The sequence below is a fragment of the Perissodus microlepis genome, chromosome 4, assembly GCF_051167445.1.
Source record: "Perissodus microlepis isolate ML-2025 ecotype Zambia chromosome 4, ASM5116744v1, whole genome shotgun sequence".
NCBI lineage: Eukaryota > Metazoa > Chordata > Actinopteri > Cichliformes > Cichlidae > Perissodus > Perissodus microlepis.
This window is the reverse complement of record NC_140464.1, coordinates 5,549,660-5,572,326: the sequence shown is the minus strand read 5'-3', so window position 1 is coordinate 5,572,326 and position 22,667 is coordinate 5,549,660. Positions and strand designations below refer to the sequence as shown.

General features: G+C 40.1%; 1 protein-coding gene across 1 annotated transcript in view; it reads left to right on the top strand.

The window, feature by feature from the left end:
* Positions 1 to 22,667, top strand: part of shank1 (SH3 and multiple ankyrin repeat domains 1) — a 100,366-nt gene that overhangs the window by 22,686 nt on the left and 55,013 nt on the right. The window contains exon 2 of the mRNA XM_084925223.1: positions 8,200 to 8,754. Within this exon, the coding sequence (XP_084781349.1) occupies positions 8,251 to 8,754 (504 nt within the window). The 5' untranslated portion in view covers positions 8,200 to 8,250. The remainder of the gene's footprint in view (positions 1 to 8,199; positions 8,755 to 22,667) is intronic.

Sequence of the window (22,667 nt, the reverse complement as noted above, 5' to 3'; positions counted from 1 at the left end):
TCCAGCAAATGTGTGAAGGCAGGGGCACGCGAGCTCGACACTGCCAGCAGCAGAACAAATAAAGTTTTCAGTTTGCCAATGTCCATTAACTCATTGTGCACGCCTCGTACTCGTACGCTTATTGATCCAAGTACATTCTTGGATAAAAGGAGGGTGTTTAAAGTAGCAGTTTGGCATTTAATGCAATAACTTTGCTCAATTTAATGCCAAGAGTTAGATAAGAGGATTCATCATCCTGTCATGTCTTTATGATGAAATGAAGCTACTGCAAAAAAGCTAGCTAATTTAGCTTAAAGTCCTTCCCTAGCTTAACAAAGTATGCCTACCACCATCTTTTATACAGAAGCTCCCCTAAATCTGCCAAGCAGTATGTCTAAAAAAATCACAAATTACCATTTATGTCCACACAGAAAATTTAAATGCAGCAAACTTGTGAGATTTATGTTGTTGGGAGGAAGCTGTGACTTGTTGACATCTTGCTCATGAGGTAGCTTGGCTCAGAAAGCTAATGGCTAGCTCTTCCTGTTAAACTTCAAGTGACCGCAGCTGAATATTAAGTTGCTGCTGACTTTCTCGCCACTTCTCCTGCAAATTTTCATAGTTTTCTCATGGACTGCTCCTCTGAGGTGGCAAAGATTTTAATTTTCCACTTCTAATTACTGCATTGTGCTGTTGTGCAGTGAAGCATGGCTAATAGACCTATAGAGCATCAAGATTTACTGCTGCAGAGGCCTTGCAGGAGATATCTGATGCTCAAAGTAATCAATGTTTCAAAATGTCTGTCACAAAAAACACAAATAGATCCTTCAATAAAAACAAAATCTATACTGGGCTCATAAATGGTGATTTTAGTTTCTAAAATAACTTGGTTGCTTGATCGTTCCTGTAAAATCAGTATCCCTGACCAGCCTACAGTTTTCCCCTCCCAGGGGTTCAAATGTGTTTTCTTGCAGAGTGATGGTGGCTCAGAGATATGCACAAACTGCTGAGAGGAAACGTGGCTGTCACACAAATCAAAATGCTGCTTTTCCTGCTGTTTAGTTTTCTTTTGCACACTGTTTGTTGGAACCTTTTTAGGCCAAAAACCTTCACACAGAAAAATGACCCAGTATAGGCAGTATTTGACACCCTGTGAGTGAGAACCATGTGGACCTCCTCAGCAGGGCAAGTCTTCCTGATATCGAGTGATCCTTAATCCATAATCAGCACTGTTCTTGGTGACTCGCTTCTCCCCGCTTCCAGTGTTTGTGCTCAGCTAAGATAACCAGCTGCAGGCTTAATTTTAAATTTACTGGACAGACATGAAAGCCTCCTCAATCTTCTGATCTTCCTCTGCAACAAGGAAAAAAACACATTGTTTCTAAAATACATGTTGCAGTAAGAAACACACTGACGCAATGACGCAACATATCGCAGAACGTCACATGTTAGCAGGTTTTAACAGCACGACCCTCAGCATTGGGTGTAAGGGGGAAAAAAGCATTAAGTTTTTTGTATTTAATCTGATCGACTTAGTCGCTGTTCCCACGTTTTCCTTGCTTCCCTCGTGTGGCTAATGTCAGCCTGATTGCTCAAAGAGGTGAAGGTCAGCAGGGTTAATGCAGTTTTAGGTTGCAGGACTGACTAAAGTGTTAATGATATGACCTGAAACTAAAATAGCTCTCCAAGGAGAATGGCAAGAGATGGAGATTTTCTGTAGTCAGATACAAAAGCTGAGGAGACGATTATCACTTGTTGGAATTAGGCAGTATCTAATCGCATCATCGCCCTCTTCCTCATCACTGAGATAGACACACATAAGTGCGCACACACAGAGCATTCATTATGAAGATCTTTTATGTGTGAGTCATGGCTTTTCTCTTGGGAGCTGATTATCACTTTCCCTCTCATAATTTTACCTCTGACCTGTTCCGGCGTAATTGACGATGAGTGAGTCTTTCAAAAGTTTGGATTACGCTTTTTTAGCTGCTGCTCCATCCTTTGGGATCATGCTAGTATCTAGCTTAAAAATATATGAATAAATAGCTAAGAATGTGTGACAAATGGCTCTGTCACGCCAGCCACTTTCAGATTATTATTTCAGACGGCAGATGATCGCTGTGCAGTGTGGGAGGATTTTACTCCACAGCTTCAAGGTACGAGTCCGTTAAAAACCTGCAAAGCAACCTGCTCTGCCTGCTTTAACGAGCTCCTCACCGTAAAATAAATTTCATCATGGCTTTCACTGGAGTGTTTTAGCATCTCATGAGTGTTTTAGTGGTGTTTCAGAGCCTTCTCCAACCTGACAGAATTGAATTACGCATAAAGGTGTTCTCCTTTCAAGTTTTTGGCGTGAAAATGTGGGAAAAGGCCAAATCTAAAAACAGCGTTGACTCTGGGAATTGGCAGCTTTAATAATAATAAAAAAATTGGCAGTAGATTTATGGTTCAACCTGACCTTCCTCCTCGCTGTCTTCTTTTCCTCTCTTCTCTCCACCATCGGCTCTGTGAGTTCACACCTTCTGGTTTCACAGACACCTCTCACATTCGACTCCCATCCTCACTCTCCTCCTTCAGAGTTCATTTGTTCCATCACAATATCTCCACAGTTTTTTTTTATATCCTTCCTCTCTTTTCTCTCACTCTTCTTCAGTCATCATCATCCATGTGTGCCATTTTCTTGTTGTATTTTCTGCAACGTGCTGCTCTCGCCTCACAGATACCACATTGCCTCTAAGGGTGGCTGTGTGTGTTCTCTTTGTTAATCATAGTTTAGCAAACAGAGCAGAAGTTCAGTTTAAAGTTAGCCTGATTCAGAGTTCAGTTTAAATAAGACTGACTCGCCAGCTGATTAAATTATTTAAAGACTTTAACACTTAATCTACCATGAGAGGATAAACTGTCTGGACTGTAAAGATCGCCTAACTGTTTCTCCAGCGCATTCAGCTAGACAACATTTATTTGGTTCTTCTTTCATTGGTTTGGTGATTCCTTCGGTTACGAGCAGATGTGGCTATAGCAACCACTTGCTAACTGACCACTAAGCAATAGCAAAAGTTGAAAATATGTTGAAAATATGTGACACAAACTGGAAATGGAGTCTTTTTGATCTATCTGTTGATAGATCTGTTCAAATATTTAACTTGAAAGCAAAACAAATGACTTATCTGTCAGGCTTAGTTGTAATTTATGATTATTTTATGAGCATATGCACAGTGTCGGAAACAAAAGTCTAGTCTTCTTTTCTACGATGTGTACAGTAAGCGTTTTTGCAGTACAAAATATTCACAAACATGAGCAGGTGACTAAAACTGAAGTCGCGGTGACCCTTTGAGTTGCTCTTATGGATTTGCAGGATTTAAATTTGCACTTTTCTCTCTGTCTCCTGTTCCTTCATTCCTCTCTCTCACACCTTGCTGCTTCCCTGTACATATTTGCTTAATCAGCAGTATGCAAAATTATGGATTGTTCACTTCCATTTATTATCATATTTTCTGGAGGTACTTACTGTATCTCTGATTGGTCAGCTTTCTGATGAAACTTCAGAAGCCGGCCTGTTCTCTTTCCTTCTCTCTCTTTGCCCTTGTGTCTTTTTTGTTTGTCAGTTTCCTTTAAAAGAAAATTGCTTCCAATCCTGCTTCTCCATCACAGCCATCTTCTCTGTATGCTTAGTCAGATTACTGATGTTTCTATAGAGGCCTCATGAATTTGTTGACATTTATGGGAGTTTTAACCTTTTCCTGAAATTTTAAAATGCAATATTTGCAAGTTAATACTTTATATATTTACTTGACTCAAGTGCACTTAGGCACTTCTCTATCCACTACATTTATCTTATGATTGTGTTTACTGTTTACTGCAGTAGAAAAAAGATTTTGTTTTGATTTGTTATTTGCTTATAAAGTCCACAATCTATGTATCAAATAGTGACTGTATACCCGGTCTGCATTATTTTAATTAAAGCTACTCTTGTGTCCAAAAATAAGAAATAATGCAAAGTAAAACAACAAAATCAACAAAATTCTTCTTGCATGTGACCCTCAAATCTTTGTTAATTAAAAAAAAAAAAAACTGAATCAAGAAGAAAGAACAAATTAAGCAAAAAATAACCAGAATTTCGTTTCTTTAAATGGTCTTGAAACCATATCTTTTCATCATAAATGATAGAGTACAATACAGCAGCCCTTGTAATCTTTGACTCTTTCTCCTCTACACTGCAAAGCTAATAGTCTCACATCAAGAAGGTCCTGGGTTCACCTCCATCAGCCAGCTGGGGACCTTCTGTGTTTGCATGCTCTCTGTGTATGTTTGGGTTCTCTCCGGGTACTCCTATTCCTCCCACTTAAAGAATAGAATAGGAAAGAAGAGTCTTTTATTATGATTGTACATGTACAATGAAATTATGGGTGCTCCATGCCAAGTGTGCAGGAGTAAAATATAAATAGTAAGAGAGCAGGAATCAATAGCAAACAGAAGAAATGTATACAATCCAGAGGAATATATACAAAAAAAGAGAAAGGCACACATTGGGCAAAGGAAGTGAGTAGAAACTGCCACCTAACAAGACAAGGCAGCTAACATGAAAGCTATTCTGAAGGCTAGCTGTAACAGCAACTTACAAATGCAGTGGGTTTATACTCTGTGTGCGTCATTTTCAAATTAATATCAGCTCTGATAACAGCTTTTAGCGTTTTGTTTTACCTTCAAATGAGATATGCTGTAAGCTGTGCCTAATTACCAAAGCAAGAGAACAAAAGCCTGGCCAGTAAAACCAAGTTTGCTAGGGCTGATCAAACATTTGTACTCAGGGGCATGAGTATGAGTGAGCACTAAATTATACGCCAAACACTGTTGTTTGATAAATCGCTTATGTTACACAGAATTGCTGACAACTTGAGATTTTTCCTTTAATTTAGTCAATTTGTTGTTTCCATGTTCAGTTATGATCAGTCACCTAGACGTGTTTCTGCAGAAACTCTTACATAAAAACATTTTTGAAATGCTACTTTGGTGTTAATGTTAATGATAAAATGCTAATTATAAAATAATTGATTTGATATTTCTTTGGTACACTTGTGGGTAATGTAATCGGGAGGTTGTGCTCTACAGTTTGCTGCACAAGCCCTTTTTTTCCTGACTGTGAGCAGAAGTTCAGACAGAAATGTTTTCAGCCAGTCAGTAGTTGTCACAACCAGCTCTGCATTGACTGAGTTTGTTTGTGTGTGTGAGAAGTGAGGAGAAAATGAAAGGACACAGAAGGCTGACATAGAATAGCATCTCAAGGCAGACACAAAGTATCAAAACAGTGAGCCGTTTAGCCTCAAATTAAGGTTTTAGATCATGCTTTTTTGTTGGACTCTGGTATTTTTGTATTTTTTACAAGTTTCATTTATTTCAGCTATTCAGATCGATGTGTATTTTCTACACTCGCATTAAATAAATCAAGGCAACTCTTTGAGCTGGTTATATTAAAGAAAGGTGCTTCTATTTTTCAGGAATTTCAGACTTTATACCAATCCAAATGGCATCTTAAGGTGATTATGCTTTGCCACATGAATAGCCCTGTCATCCACTCCTGTCTTCGCTGTTTCATTTCCGTGTAGATTTGTTTTATTCGACCCTTTTGTTTCTCTTCGAGCTGGACAGATGGTAGTTTTAACTCTCGCTCCCAGGAGGAAAGCCAAAGCCTCAACGTTACAAGTCTGACACATTTTTTCAATCACAACACGACTTCCAGTCCCCCTGAGTCTCTCGGCAGCCTCGTGACACATGCACATAGACACACACACCACACAAGTCTATTTAAATTGTAAATTTCCCTTATTATATGGGCTTTACATTCATTCAAGTCAAATCAAAACCAACTTAATGCTTGATGCTGCATACTTTTTTAGATCAGCTGTGAGAAAGGCATTTACATCTGCATGTAAAGATTTGCAAAATGACTGGTAATTAGAACTACTTGAGGAAATTTGTGTAATTGCTTACAAATGGGATGATAAATGAGATGTTTCCTTGCTTTCTCCTGCATCTCTCTCTGGCATCTCTCTCCGTTGACTCGTCTATCCTCGCGTGTAAACCCGAGCGGTGTCTTCCTCGCCGTTTGTTATTCAGCTGTTTGGGTCTGTGTGGAGCTGTCCAGAATGTAGTGGTGCTGAAAATCCTGAAAACAGTGCACAGAGCCAAGCGGAGTCCTTCAGGGACAGATCTGTTATCTTGCTCACTGGCGCTCTGAAGTGGCTTCTCAGCTCTCTCAGGGGTGATGGCAAGAGCACGAGTGTATGGTTTTTCTGTTATATGAAGTGCTATAGTCCTTTACAAGTGTCTGCACTGCAGATGTGCATCGACACATTGTCTGCTATGTAGGGTTAGATTTGGCTGTGTTGGTTTATTGATGATTATTACAGGGAAGGATAAAAAGTATGAAATAAAAATCAAAACAGCCATGCAGCTGGTATGAACATCCCACAGTTTTTTTCTTTATTCTCTCCTTGAAATAAGGGAACACAGTGAACACAGTGAGAACAAGCAGCCAGTCTGTCCCTGATGATTCAGTAGAGGCAGAAAACGCCACACAGAACATGGTCCTGTCCAAAAAAGCTCCATCAAAATTGTGAGAACTCACCAATGGAAAAAAAAAGTCTATCCTAGATATTTCCCCCAGCTTTGAGGCACTGATTGACCAAAAACGGTCATTTAGCTTAATCCTGCCTAAAAGAAAGTGTAAGAACAATATTTGTATAGTCTGAGCCAAAAGTTTTGGCAGTAAAAATTAATTTTTGTGTTTCATTAACTTTTTCACTTCTGGTTTTATTCAGATTGCTTTCAACATGTTTCTACAATATACTGACTTTAATTTGCAGATAAATCCAACTTATGCAAAGAGTATTTACAGTGTTATCATTACAGTGATAGTTCAAGCTTCTGGGTCAAATCCTGAGATGCCTTTGAGCAAGTTGATCTCAATTTGTTGATTTCAGCCTGTCCGCCTGCTTTTTTGAGGCTTGACTGTAGATTCTCATTTGGATTAAGATCTGGGAATATTCCTCCAGATCTTAATCCAACTCCAAGCCATTTAGTTATCACTTTTGCTATTTAACATGTTGCTCTATCATTACAGGAAAAAATGCACAGTTTGCACAAAATTGCTCCAGGATCACTGGAAGAAGTTGGTACAGATATTTTTACTGTAGGAGGATTTTTTTATCAAAAGTTTGAAACAATCTCTTTGAAATTGCTGAAAGAAGTCTTTGGGAATTTCATAGGCCTATCAGGTTCTATGTAAAGGTGGAGCCAAATGATGCACGTGTGAGCAAAGTAGCAATAATAAAAGTGATTTACATGTACATGTGTGTTGTATTTGTAATTGTGTAAAACCATATAAAAAAAACACCTGACAAAAAAACAAAAACAAAGCCCCGCTGGGAAACACTAGGAAGTAGACTGAAAAAGAGCAGGATAAATGACTAACTTGCAAAGAATGAAGGAAACAGAGGAGGTCAACACTTGAGGGTGTGAAGCTAACCAGGGCAGGAAGTAAAAGAGTAGAAAGTTCAGTATAAAACACAACAACCAAAACAAAATAGGGAGTGACTATGAGTGATTCAGACATACAGAGGGATAAACAGACCAGAACAGAAAAAACATGGGGGGAAAGCAAACACTCAGAAACACGAGGAAGGAAATATCAAAGAAAAAACAGGAACTAAAACTCAGGCACCAAAGTTGTAACAAGGCTTCCTGTGAGAGGAGCATTAATAGTTACCTGTGGCGGCCTTTATCTGCTGATCTTCGAGGGTTTCACCAGGTTCACTTGGGGACCAGCTGATCTCTGACTGTGTCCACCTCTTAAGTTGTCTCAGTGGTAACTCCTTAAGAGTCTATGTCAGTACAGAAGCACTTAGTGGTACAGTTCTATTTCTCAGAGTCAAATACCAGCATGTAATGGAGACGGAAAGCTTCCAAAAGTTCAGACTTGTATTGAGTTTAATGTCTGTCGAGAGTCGGGGAGCTGAAAATTAACATCACAAGTGGCTTCAATTATAGATGAGGTGTGAATAGTATGTCATCGTGTGTTCAGGGTTAGAAGTACTGCATGTCTGTTACCATAGCGACCACATTATTTTAGAGTGATGCTGTGTAGATGCTCTACTTAAAAACTTTTTCTTCTGCAGTTTGTTCCTGATCATGTCCTCTCCTCCTTTCTTTTTCACCTTGCAGTGTATCTCTGGGAATGATGGTGTTGCCACTTTTGCCGCCCTCTCTGTCGCCATGACGATGCCATTTAGCCCCCTGTCCAGCGACGAGGAGCAACAAAGGATGCTGGGAAACAGCCGACATCTCTATCCTGGGGCAGAGGACGAGGAAGAAGAGGAGGAAGAGGAGGAAGAGGAAATGGAAGAAGATGAACGCGATGATGAAGGGGAAGAGGAGGAGAATGGGGAGCTGGAGGGGGAGGAGGAAGACGAGGAGGAGGAGATGGTGGAGGAGGTCAGGCGTGGAGGCCTCTCACGGGGCGGCAGAGGCGAGGGACACAGGCAGTCAGGTAAAATGGCCGGACGTCCCACAGGGGACAGGCAGGTCCGACCGGGGAACCCTGGAAACCCCTATTCGTCTAACCCCGGACCCACACACCAACAGCAGGCCAATCAGATACAGCAGCAGCAGCAGCAGCAGAGGAGGCTGAAGGAACACAGCGCCAGCTCGTTGCCATCTGAGGACGCCCACATTGCCATGATGGTGTTTCGCATTGGCATCCCAGACATAAAGCAAACGGTGAGTGCTGTCTGCACACAGCAACAATCACTGACAAGTTTATAAACAGCCTGAAGTCCACCTGCTGTTCCAACAGTTTCAACACCCAAGAATCAAGATTCATTCAGTTATGAATCATGCAACACAAGGTTTTTTTTAAATATAATATCAGAAAATAAAAAATAATAACTGTCTTAATATTGTGTGTATGGAGAAAACATCTTTAGGTTTAGTCTTTTTCAGTTTGGTCATAACCATCATGGGGAGGCTTTGGGATGTGTACGTAATACTTACATGTTAGCACTCTATATGTTCTGAACAGCTTAAATGCTCCTAACACACACATTCAAAAAACTAAAGCGGAATAGTTTTAAACAATAAAAACAATTCCATCTAAGGAAACAACTAAAGCTGAACTGAATCCAAAGATCCAAATCAAAAAGTTGTTAGATGTGTTTTTTGTCCTGTCTCCCTCTCCTGTGATAGAGATGGCTGCCCTGACCTGAGCCTGCCAGAGGTTTCTTCCTGTTAAAAGGAGGTTTTTCCTTCCCACTGTCGCCAAGTGCTTGGTCATAATGGGTCATCTGATTGTTGGGGTTTTCTCTGAATTATTGGCAGTAATTAAAATTTATTTGAATTGTACTGATGAGGATTGTCAGTGTTCTGGGGAGTTTATTCACCTGCTGCAGAAGCTTCTGGTACCAGATGATGATGTTTCCAGTTGCATATAATCATACTTACTCTGTCCAATTGCTGTTTGGTCAGATGCCTCCTATTTGGTAACTTTATGCATAAAGTGTCTTTTGACATCTTTGACATCATGATGCACTCATTTAGTTTTACAGACCTACAAAGTCTGCATTTGAAGGGTGACAGCTAGTTTACACTTATTGTTTCCCTCACGAGCGGCAGCATGAAAAGTGACATTATAACTGCCGGTACGGTTTGATATCATTTATTTATGCTGCCGGGTTGAAGACACGATGACACAAGTGGGCAATTTTATTGACATATTACTACAGGAACTCAGAGATTCTTAGATTATACAGTATGGCCTTAGATAATACATGCTGCAACAGCTTGAGAAGATGAGAATTTTTAGAGAAAACCTTGACAAAAAACTCCATGATCACTTTGCATCTTGCCTTGACTGCTTCTGCTGATATTCCAGCACAACAACTACAGCGAGTCCAACCTGGAGTCTGCAGTTCAGGTTAGATTTCCAACATAAACAGCACAGTTTTGCCTAAATCTTCCCAGTTTTTGGACGTGACAGCCTACTAACTAATCGCTACACTCTTACACACCTTAACACACCACAACTCCATGCTTTAAAGAAGAACTTGGGCACAACTGATACACGAAAGCTGCACGGAAAACCTGCAAAATTTTACATTCTTTTAATGAGAATCAGTGTGGCATGATTTAGAAAACATAAGCAGACAACTGAAGAAAAAAAAATCACCAATTTGGTGCCCGCTTTTATAAAAGAGCTGTAAAAAACGCAGCTGCTTTCAGTGACCAGAGACATAGATAGTACAGTTGAGCGAAAGATCTGTGAAGAAATAAAAATTTTCAAGGTGTGAAAACAAGGAAGCCTTCGTGACACCTTCAAAGAAATACACGTTGCCTCAGGTTTACTGTGGAACATCTATGCCTCTGTACTGACTCCTTGGTGTTAGGTAGGAGGGAGCCGTGTTCAGCATTGTTGCCCTGGGGCCAGTCGTTTCTTAATCCGTCCACGAATGTATGACAGTACATGCGGCCAGTTCAGTCTAAATGGACAATGTGCAGTGTGGGAGAGTATAATTCTCTCTCTCTTTCTTGCTGTCTCACTGAATCCACAGTGAACAACCGAGAGAAGCGCAAACACTTTCAGCAAAGTGGCTCTCTGAGAGAGAGAGATAGGGACTTTCAAGGTGACCCAACTACCAAGAAAAGATGAAGAGAGCGAGAGGCAGAGCCAAAATGCACACAAAAGCAATTAGGATGAGAGTATGTGGACAAGAATTAGATTTTGCAAAGCAGGAAAGGATTCAGCCAAACTGAGTGAAGCTAAAGTGGAGAGAGGAGTTACGGGGGGGCCCTGGTTTAATGTTGCCAAAGAGATTTTAAATGGTGCAATAAAGCATGGCGTGAAAAGCCCTTTTAGGTGTGACTGGTTTTAAGAGGGCTGTCCAGAATCATGATAGACCAATCTGCCATCGCTCTGCATCTCCCCGGATGCGGTCTTACATCACATCAGTGCAACACAAGTGTATCTAAATTGGCTTTACGGGCTGGAGATGGAGCTGCCTCCGTGTACAGTACTTTACTTTAACCACTCACAAAAATCAGGCAGAAATCAGTGCCATTTTTCAGCCTTTCCCCCCCACTTGAATCTCAGTGATGAGCGATCTGTTAAAATGAAACTCACTGATAATTGAGGAAATCATTGTGGATGCATCTTTGCTCATGTCCAGATTAAAGTCGCTAACGGGGCGATCGTGGCTCAAGAGTTGGGAGTTCGCCTTATAATAGGAAGGTTGCCGGTTCGAGCCCCGGCTTGGACAGTCTCGGTCGTTGTGTCCTTGGGCAAGACCACCACCAGTTGCCTACTGGTGGTGGTCAGAGGGTCCGGTGGCACCAGTGTTCGGCAGCATCGCCTCTGTCAGTGTGCCCCAGGGTAGCTGTGGCTGCAATGGGTGGATGACTGGTTGTGTAAAGCGCTTTGGGGTCCTTAGGGACCAGAAAAGCGCTATACAAATCCAGGCCGTTTACCTTTGCTATCTGTCCCCGTTTCCTTATTCGGTTATGTGATCTTGGCCTCTGTCATGTATTTATTGGTTGCTTTATACACCAACAGCAAGAATATGACTCCAAACGTGTGGATGGCTGTCCATATTTTGTATTTACCATCCCAGAGCGCTATAAATGCTTCGCTCATGCCTTCTTCCTCCCTCTTGCTGCTGTGTGATTTATTATTGATCTGTGCATGGGTGTTTTCAGCTGTGTTTTTGCTGTGTGTATCTGTGTGCATGCATGTGTTTGTGTCTGCGTGATTTGGTGTTTTTTAAATTAGACCGCAAATAATTCACTTCTCCCTGTTTATTCTAACAACAGAATCAAAGTTTTACTGTAAAAATATGAATAAATGAAAAGGGTTTGGGGGGAAGATGCTCATTTATGCTTGGGGGCAAAACCTCAGAAATTTACTAGACAGTCCCATAAAGACAGAAAATGGCACTGATGCAAAAAGAGAGAGGGGTAAAAAGATGGAGACAGAGTAGATGAAAGTGCAAAGAAGATAGAGGTAAAGGTAAATGGGGGGAAATGGGAGTAGATCAAAGTAGAATGAAACTGTGAGATAGGTAGATGTAGGAGTTAGAGAGGGATTGAGATTGATAAAGTGAAGCAGACAGAAGTAAATAAAGGTGAAATGAAAATAGCTCTACAGAAAGGAGGTGGCTGCAGGTTCATGTTGACCTTTAAGTAACATTAAGCCATTTTTAATGTTGATTTTTCTGTATCTTTACATCTGAACATTTAAGATTCACTTCAATCTGAAATAACTTGTTACTGCAGCCACCTTAAAAACTGCGATTGCAATACAAGACTAAAAGTCTTTCTCTAAAAAGTTTTCTCTATTAAGCACAGCCCTCGAGATTAGCTTTAGCATCGCATTAATCAGCTACACTTTAAGTGGAGCTCTTCTGCTTTTCTTTATGTTCCATCACATATGCTATTCCATTAGTGGATGCCCATATTAAACCTGCCCAGAATATCAATCAGATCGCAGCATGTGCAGGGAATTCATATGAGCTGAAAACCCTGGCTTCGGTCTGATCTAAACACTCAGTTTTTCTACTCTTGGCTCTGCATGATGTCATTGAGAGTGGAAATTTATAATATAGCCGAGACAATCCAACAGCTCCGGGCATGAGCACAGAAGCGCCACCTGTTATACGTCTCTGTAGGTTCTCCTCCATTAGAAATCAACTTGACTTTTCCTTAGATTCATGAAGAAGTTTCATGACTCATCCGAAAGGCGTCAGGGTGGGTCTTCAACTCTCAGGTACTCCAAGAGGTTAAATACCCAAGATTCCCCATCATTGTCTAGCACTGAAGAAGCTTCACAATCCCAACGTCTTCATGATCCCCCAAAGAAGTCGAGTTACATTCGGCTCCAGCACTTAAATCACCCACCTGCTGTTCTGACACTCTGTTTGTGAGAGGTAGCCAATCAGAAGGAAGCTAAAACAGGCTGTTTCAAACAGAGGATGACGTGACGGGTTCCACCAAAGCTCATTTAAGCTAAATAAGGAGCAATTTGAAGTCCAAGTACAAGAATAAGAAGCTGGAAATGAGCATAAAGATTTGCTTTTAATGTGTAACATTTCTCAGTTTTTTTAAAAAAATGTCTTTACCAAGGAGAGAGCTGAGGTAGAGGAATGCAATCAGTGACAGTTTTTTCTCTCTTTTGTGAAACTAGGTGGGCAAGTAGGAAATGAGCAAATCAGGAATCAAATATAATCAAATAATATTTGACATGGATCAAAAACACCTGAAAAATGTGAGATAGGCGGGTACTATCGGAGAACTCCTCCACAGAAGAACCTTCAAATATTTTTTTGAGAAAAACAACAAAAATGAAGCCTGTTTGAGTTCAGTCTTTTAATAGGAAAGATTTTTATGCCTCTTCAGATCTTTTCTTTTTGTACGGGTGGTGCAAAGGGTTACACGAAATAAATAATAAATAATTATATGTCTTTAAAGCAATTAGATGCTGAATTGCTTTTGCAATCTGTGTAATTTGCTTTCTTAAATTACACAGACCTAAAAACAATTCTAAAAGGCTTGTAATCACATTCATTAACTTGTTTTGAAATATTTGTCTAAGTGTGCACTCTTTTAATGTCTTCCTCGGTTATTTAAAGCCCCTTTGATCTCTTCCATTTTTTGTGCTCTATTTCTGAGCTGATTCTAAACATAAACTCACACTTGCAGATAAACATTAACATAAGAAAGAGCTGAAACATAACTTCATCGACTTCCTGCCGAGGTGTACTGACTGAGTGCATATTGTCTTACTCCTCAAGATCATGAGCGTTAGAACCCAGCGGCATCTCTCTGACATTTACTGTGTCATACTCTTGCACTCTTCCTGTCTTGTCTCAGCCTCCTCTCAATCTCAGACTGTACTTTCAGAATGAAAACATCTGAAGACCACAGTTATCCCTCTTGGTCAATCTCTTGCTCTTTATCCTCCTCCACCTCCTCTGACCTGTCACTGATGTGAAGTATCATTCCTTCACCCTCCCTTCACCCACTGCTATAGCTCTGTTCTACACTTCGGCTAATTCCTCCTAAATAAGCCCTAATTGCGTTTTAATTGTATTATAATGAATCAAGGGACTGACCGTAGTATGCAAATGGAAAGGTTATGAATTGAGGGAAGAGGATATGGAGTGATGGAAGAGCATCTACATGCAGTAATGCACAGGACACAGATAAATACACACAGACACTGGTAATTATTTTGCCTTTTTTTCCCTTTTTTTTTTTTTGCAGAAAACCAGCTCTAATATTTAATGTGCACTAATCAGTGGTGTGCATCTAGGAAATGATGCATTAGATGCAGTTTAAATACAAATTGACCTACACCAATTGACTCTGACATGGCAATTTATATTATGATTTCATTGGAGCTGTTGCACAGCAGATTATAGTAGACAGGAAAAAATCAGCATGATCTTGAAATCTATTCTGGATCACAGGGAAATTTCTCAGTGTATCCACAAATACAAGCTATTGATGACATGAAGTATGCAGTAAAAGTTTGGACTGGCGGTTGTTCTGAGTGTTTTACGCTGAGTGCTGAGATGCTGTGGATTTTTAGCACTCTTATAAGCACACTGTAATCCACATTGTGGGACATAAATAGAAACGGGCACGTTATCTAGGTGCATGGCTCTTATTGGATTTGCTTTGGTGTTTTCTAAGTTTTCTGAGCTGAGTTGACCAGGACATCATTTTATATTCCTTTCAGCTGGTTAGTGGACTTAGTACAAACTCAGTATTTTACAACCTTTTACAACCTGGGTTGATGTAAATATGTAAAAATTGTGTTTTTGTTCTGTGTCCTGTTCTGTTTGTATATGTGTGTTGTTGCTGCTGATACAACCAAATTTCCCCCTTGTAGGACAATTAAAGGATTATTCTATTCTTCTATTCTATTCTATTTACTGAGGCGACAGATCAAGGAACCTGAACACTGTATTACCATAAATTTCTATGCAATATGACTTGTTTTACAATCCCACCTGTTTGCTAGGTTTATCACACTTCTGCATAGGCTTCACTTTTTCGATCCATCTTCTACATCCATTTTCCACAGAGAGTCTCTATGGTAGCTGTGGGTTGTAGCTGCAGTCACAGAATACTGTTACAGCAGTCACAGTAACAGTCTTGTGGCAGCTTGTTAAGTAGTTACAACTTTTAAGCTATTAATTTGTGTCTCTGGATATGAATTTTCCATTTTTTCCATCACCTTGAACATGATTTTTCATCTGACCGATCTCCTGTCTACTGATTTGTGTTCATGTGCATTGGAGGCTGGATGGGGTCAGCAGTGTTAAGAGTGATTGCACCAGCGGGGACGGATTTTTAGACTTTAATTGCATTATTAACTGTCATTAGAAACTCGGTTAGGGTCAGACAAAGATCATTCTTTGGCTGGAGAAAATTGTTGCTACTTATCTAAAAGCTCTGTTTTCTTGGTTGCCAGGGATTCCACTGAAGACTCTTGCGAATATGCATGCTGCAGATATGAAACGCATTTTCCACTGAAATACATCAGGCTTAAAGTTGAGCTCTGTCATTACACAAAATGGGGCAATTTGTATTCACGAGTATCACCAAAACGATTCCTATCCATCACACGGTCTTAGGATGTTTCACACCTGCTGTGTTTAGGCCATTTAAATTGAACTTGTGCTCGTTTTCCTCCTTGGCACCTGTGAACACAGTAATCGCACAGTAACCGCACCAAGACCCTTTGGAGTAGGTGGTCTCGGTACGGTTCCAAATTAACTCCAGAGCGGTTTGTTTATGATGTGAAAGTGATCAGACCCCAATCCGAACCAACTTCCAGGTGTACGTTACAAGTTTGAGCTAAAAAACAAAACATTTAGCCACGTATGCTTTGTATTTTAAATGGTGGACGGTACTATAGATGTGCAAAGGTCTGTACGGGTGAGCAACTAGCTGTGACATGAACAGAAATTCTCAGTGTTGTGTAATAGTCTAGAACACAGCACCTTCTTCCTGCATTTACTTCTGTTGCCTTTGCTACTTTGCTACATCACATGTAGCATCCGTGAAAATCAGGGGATATGTCCTTTCTCCCCACACAGTGGCATTTACCTTTGAGGCTTTAAAACTCCCTTAATAGAGCTGCACAATCCTGCTGGGGAGATCTCTCACAAGTCACTATCAATCGAGACTGCACCGCTGGTGCACTGATACTTACAAAGAGAGCAGGAGATGTAGCAGCTTATTATATTTATCAAGAGGGGATTTGAAGCATTGATCTATGTAGACAAAAATATTGGCTTTAGCAGGTAGTGGTTATAGGTTAAGAAGAAGGAAGAGACAGTTCAGGGTGTTATGTAAAATAATATTTTTCACTGTCACAGTCATTTCACATTTTATTCACTAAAGGTCGAAGCTCTGTCTGCTATGTCAAATCCAGCTGCTTAAAGTGTTTTCAGATGTCTTCAGTATTTGAAGGAGTCAAAGTTGTGACCTGAGTCAGGTTAAAATGCCGTCTTTGAAATGCTCTTATTTGTAATCTAGTCCACTTTTTTTTTTTTCAAAGGTAGGTTCTGACCTACAAATTACCAGCTCAGAGATCACAGTGACACTCTAATGGTGAATTCCTTTTGGAAGTACTCTTTTATATATTGTGTATTTACTACAGATCGGTTTATAATCATCTGGATTTTGTTGGCCAGCTGGAAACTTTGCATCTATTATTTTCGTTGCTAAAAAGTGTTAACTAATAACTTGCTTTGTGGTTCTTAAGCCAATGTAAAGTGAAAAAACATACAAGGGTCAGACGCTTTTTTTAGGCTTGTCCATGTTTCACATCCGCGCTGTAAGTGTAACAACCAAAGAGCAAAAATATGGACGCATTATTGTAAGGGTTGAGGTTTTTAACCCAATTATTTAAAATGCTTAAGCTTTATAACATTATACTATAGCACGATTTGTGTGCTTTCAGACCTTGATTCATTCAAATTTATTGAGACTCTGTAGTGCAATCGAGGTAGACGCCATGTTTTGGAATGTAGCTGAGCAGAAGTCTTTTTGCTGGTCAAATAAATACGTTCACTTTTATTCTGTTTCATTTTAATAGCTCCAGTTTCTGACAACAGTCGTCTGATGGCGCTTTAAATGGTCAGTTGAGGAATCCACAATATTAAAGAGAGACTCTTAGAAATATCAGCTCTAATAAGGCGACCGAGCTTTTAACAGAGCCAGGCTCAGGGATGGGCCTGGTTTAAGGGATGAGGTCAAATAAATAAAAGAGAAACAATAATCAGTATTACATCACAAACAACAAACAGATAAAAACACAAAGTGCAAGAGAAAGTAGACAAATATTGCATGCAGCAGTGGCGTATAACTGCAAGGGGGTGTAAAGGGGGGAGTTGAGGAGAAGTGCTCGAGTGCATGGAGTGATGGGAAGTCCAGCTTCCTGAACCAGCATTAAGGGATGCTTCAGGGGTCAGATGAATATAAGCGTCACTGAAAAATGAAAATTTGAAGTGGGTTTCTGTCTCCTGAACTTAAACTGGGAGCTGGATCTACAGGACAGGGGTCCGAAAGCTGAAGGCTCTGCCTCCTATTCTACTTTTAAACTGTAGGAACCACATGTAAGCCTGCAGCCTGAGAATGAAGAGCTCTGTTAGGACAATATGAAACTATTAGATCTTTAAGATATAATGGGGCCTGTTCACTTAAGACTGTATGTGAGGAGAAGGGTTTTAAATGCAATTCTGGATTTAACAGGGAGGCAGTGAAGAGAATTCAGTAAAGGGGACATATTGGCTTTTAGAACAATCACATGAGCAGTTAAAGGACATGTCCTGATAACAGAAATGACTCCAGATTTTCTCATATTGCAATAAAGAGTAAGTATCTGATTACACACTATGTTTTTGAAATAAAAGTGCACATCATAATCAAGTGTATGAAGTAGCATAAACATCTGATCCTACCTTATCATCAACTGGTAGCACACATAAAAGCTGCTGGTACATTAACTCGCTCATGTGCACAGAGACACTTAGATCTGTGTATTACGAGTTGTTCATACCATGCTGTCACAGCGGGAGGTGAAGGCAGTCGTATCTGCAGGTTTATTAGATTGTCAGACTCGTGCATGCCAAGTCAAGTTGGCATTTGCCCGCTGAGTGCATTAAACAGCATGAAACAGATGAGTTTTTCTACGCTGTTTGACTTGAGCTGAATTCTTTCAAACCCTGAAGTGAAAGCTGCAGCCCTCGTGCAGGATTTGGCCTCGCAAACGAACTTCCACACTATTATCTTCCAGTGCCTTGTTAAGATATGTGAACTAGTCAGACTACAAGGCATAGAGTCCAACGTGCTACAGCACTTTAGGGTTTGCATGTTAATGAAAAGATGAGCCCCAGAGGTGAACAGAAGTACTGAGATAATAGAGAGGGAAGTATGACAGGAGGAGAGGAGGCAGGGCAGTATACATGTGAGAGTGATGGAAAGTTGATGAAGACAATGGAGGAAGAAAGGACGGGGAAGATAAGGGATGACAGGAATGCTTTAAAACGAATTCATTGTTCTCATCTTCTGTAGAGAAAACGTCTGGTTGGAGTGCATTACAGTGAGAGAGTAGTTAAATGACGACATGCCAGGCACACACGCACACACTCGCATATGTGTGTGTGTGTCTGTGTGTGGTGGGGGGGGGGGTTATTTCCCCATAGATCTCATTAAAGGCTTCTAGTCCCCCTGCAATTGGCCTGCAGAAAAAGGCCAGAGGGGGCAGCGATAAAGAGAGCTAGAGACAGAAAGTGGAGTGGGAGAACGAGCACAGTCTCTTATTTCTGCATAGATAAGTGACAGAGCTGTTATAGGAAGATGGAGAGAGTGAGGGGGGGAGGAGGAGGAAGGAGAATAAGATAGGCAGGGGAAGATAAAGAGCAGCATGGACAGAGTGAGTGGGCGTATGTGAGTGGGAAAGTGTGATCACAGCTTTAGGAGGCAAGACAGAATTTTCGGTCTGCATAATGATAAAGCCACAAGAGGAACAGAAGGGCTTAAAGATGCATAAAGATTTTAATGTAAAACTAAGAATCATATGGAAGTTTTAAGTGCTGGAAAAGCTGTGAGACTGAGTGCGTGTATGTTGGAGCGTTCTTGGAGCTGGAGTATGAAAATCAGCATCCTGTGGAGTATGAACACCTCATTCGCTGTTATGTTGCTCGCACTGAAAGAAAGAGACAACAGAGTCTGACTTTCAATTTTTTTTATATTACTGATGAACAGATGGAGAAGCCATATCCAGCAGAGAAGCAAATGCAGAGTTCAGAAAAGTAAATCTCAGATTTTGATGAGTCAAAACTCACTACCATGAAAAACTGCAGAAATCTGACTATGCTTGCTATCATGTTAATCTAGATAAACCTGTATTCAGGGATGAAAAGCATGTAAATGCTTCAAGCAGGCTTTGGTTTCATGCACTTAAACAGTCTATGTGTAGCATAAAGGGAGATTGTATATGCTATTGCTTATTGTCTGACATACATTTTCCATCCGTCAGTTTTTTTCTGCTTATCCAATTCAGGGTTGTGGGGGGTTGGAGACATCACAGGTACCAAGCTACACCCTGGAGATCAGAGGGCTAACACATAGAGGCAGATAACCATTCACTCCTACAGCCAGTCATGAATTTCAAGCATGTCTTTGGATTGTGGTTGGACGTCAGAGTATCCAGAAGGACAGTGGATCCAAATCCAAGTCTCTCCTGCTGGGAGGCAACGGTGCTAACCACTGCACACCTGTGATGCCTGTTTTGTTACATTAAGTTTTATTTGAAACATGACCTATTTATGGAACAGAACATCTTAAACTATCTATCTATCAAACTGTCTGGCTGCACCAGAAACCCTGAAAAAGAATCATGCATTGCCCCAGAGATTCACCCAGCAGACCAGATGATGTCTTTCTACACTGCAAAAAATATCAGGGTAATAAATAGCTGTAAAAAACAAAACAAAAACCCAAACCTAGCATTAATACTGGTTTATCAGCATCTACACAATTACCTAAATATGTTTTTTTTAGGTAATTAGCTTTTTCCCCCCACAATTTATATTTTATTTCAGCAAAGTTGCACAGCATGAATCCTAGTTTGGCTTTCTGGGACCATAGGAGCACCATGCCTCTCTCATATATCTCCTATATCTCACGTATTTACCTGCATTTTTATGCCTACCGGGGATGAGCTCTTCTCTGTTGTGTTTGCATGTTCTCCTGATGCTCTGGTTTCTCTTACCCTCAAAAACATGTAGGATTAAGTCTGCTCTCTTGACCAAAGGGTCAGGAACACCATAACCAAAGACTCATGGGTTTACAGCTGAAGTTGACCCCTGGGTGAGATGATGACTCTCCACCACTTTGAATTTGACAAATGGGTTAAATGTAGTGAACATTTTAACATTTTCTTTTGAAATAAATAGGGCAGTGGGGATGGGTTATCCTATTTCAGAGGGCAGTGCTGTGCTTCTGCTACATTTATTTCAGACCTACAGTTACATTTCAGATTAATAAAATATAAGAGAATAAATAATTTATTACAAAAGATTAAACCAGTGACTCACAATATTTTGGGATTGCATTCGCTTGAAAAAAAAAATACCACTGTCTGGTTGGAGACCAGTTTATTCCAAAAGTGCAGCTTTTTGAGTTGATGCTTTAATATTAAAAGCCTAATGTAATATTTTTAATAAACCAGCTTGCTTTTTTCCCCAGAAGGGCAATGCTTTCACTTTTGATAATGTGAAAGCTGACTATTTTTCTGACTATTTGCTGGACTCGAAATAGACAACTTTTATGTGTAATGTCCCTTAGAATAAAAGGACTGTTTTGACTGCCTGTGCTGGCACTGGGTCTTTTTTTTGTAGGGCTAACATTAACACATGCTGCATGCAAAGAGCATTTTAAAGAAACAAATTAGATTTCCAGGGCTAAAATAGAAGCGTTATAAAGAAACTAACAGTCTGATTTCTTTATGTACAATAATTTCAGTTCAGGGGAGACCATTTGGAAGAATTGAACATGATTTATAGAGAAAAAAATTAATGAATCCAGACTGCTGAATAGACCCCAATGACCCATCATGACAGAACCGAATCCCAGCAATGATAGGAGGAAGACAGAACAAAAGAAAGAATGTGGAAGAGAGACACAGGTTAATAATAACTATTATAAAGCTATTTTATCTAAAGCCAAAATCTAAAGCCAAAATCTTGCTTCTGTTCATTTTTTTCTATTACTGAGTTTGAGCATCATTATCAGAGGATATAGCATGTTTTCAAGTAGGATCTTGTGCGTATTAGGTGAACATTTAAACCACTACATTATGTAACTGAAAAATATGCCATAAAAATCTGCCAATTCAAATATGTGGAGGTACCTGTTGTGGCGACTCCTTGTGTCTAAGGGTAGCTTGTGACTTATGGAAGTTTATCATATTTTCAAGAAGAAAAGTGCATAAATTTAATGTCTGTGATGTAGACATCCTGAGATCCACAGAGGACCTCAAGATCAGAGGATCATTTGAGTATAAACCACAAGTGTCACAGGGATTAGATGCTCCCTTCTAAAGTTTAGCAAAGTGAGTAAAATAGATGTGCTATTTTATGCAAAATGAAAAAAATAAAACAAACGACCACAAGCTGAACTCACAACAAAGTAACAAATAGCGAAGAGTGAGTGACTCAGATCCCCTTTAATTTCATATGACCCTCACTGGCATTTTGTCCCACCATTTAATAAAGTAAAAGCATGTTGTTGTTGTTTTGTAGATTTATGCAAATGTATTTAAAAAATCAAAGCCAAACAGACATCTGCAAAGCACTGAATAGGCTGAAGGAATTAGCTAGTATGTGTGTTTGGTATTTAAGTCTTTACATTTATCCTTGAACATACAGATTTCTACACCCAGCAGAGGGTGCTCTAAACACTGCAAGTCTGCAATTGGTGGACAGATTAGGCAGCTGTCAGTGTTGCAAATCCCAGACGCAAAAGCATAGTGTTGCTTTTGTTAATGTTGAGCAATACAAAAATGCCTGTAGGATTGGAGGATCAGTGAGAAAACTGAACTAAGCAGCATTTTGAAGGCCTGATCAGAATAATAAATGGGCGATGCCCCTAATTGGCTGGTTCAGTTAGAAGCTAGAGGATCAATCATTTTCCTGGAGGTGTACAGATCAATAAGTAACACGGCTGCCTCAGTAAAGTCTCCAAGCGTCTAAAACCATTTTAGGCCAAAAGCAGGGTTATTACAGAAATGCGTTTTATGATGATAATCAGTGTTTTATGATCTAATATTGTTATGGTTGACTGTGGGAATATTCTTCCTCTCTGATAACCAAATCCTTAACCTTCATTCCCTCATGCTGTGATTGTGATTCATTTTAAAGTGTTTGCTGGCTTCCTTTGATGGGACTGTAAGTGCAGTGTGTAGGTTGTGTGTGTGTGTGTGTGTGTGTGTGTGTGTGTGTGTGTGTGTGTATGAGAGAGAAAACTAATCTAATTCAAACAGACACACCTCTTCATCCTCTTGCGCTCCCTCTCACAAACTCAAAATCGAAGGCGTTCGCCTCCCTTTTACTCTGTTCTATTTTGCC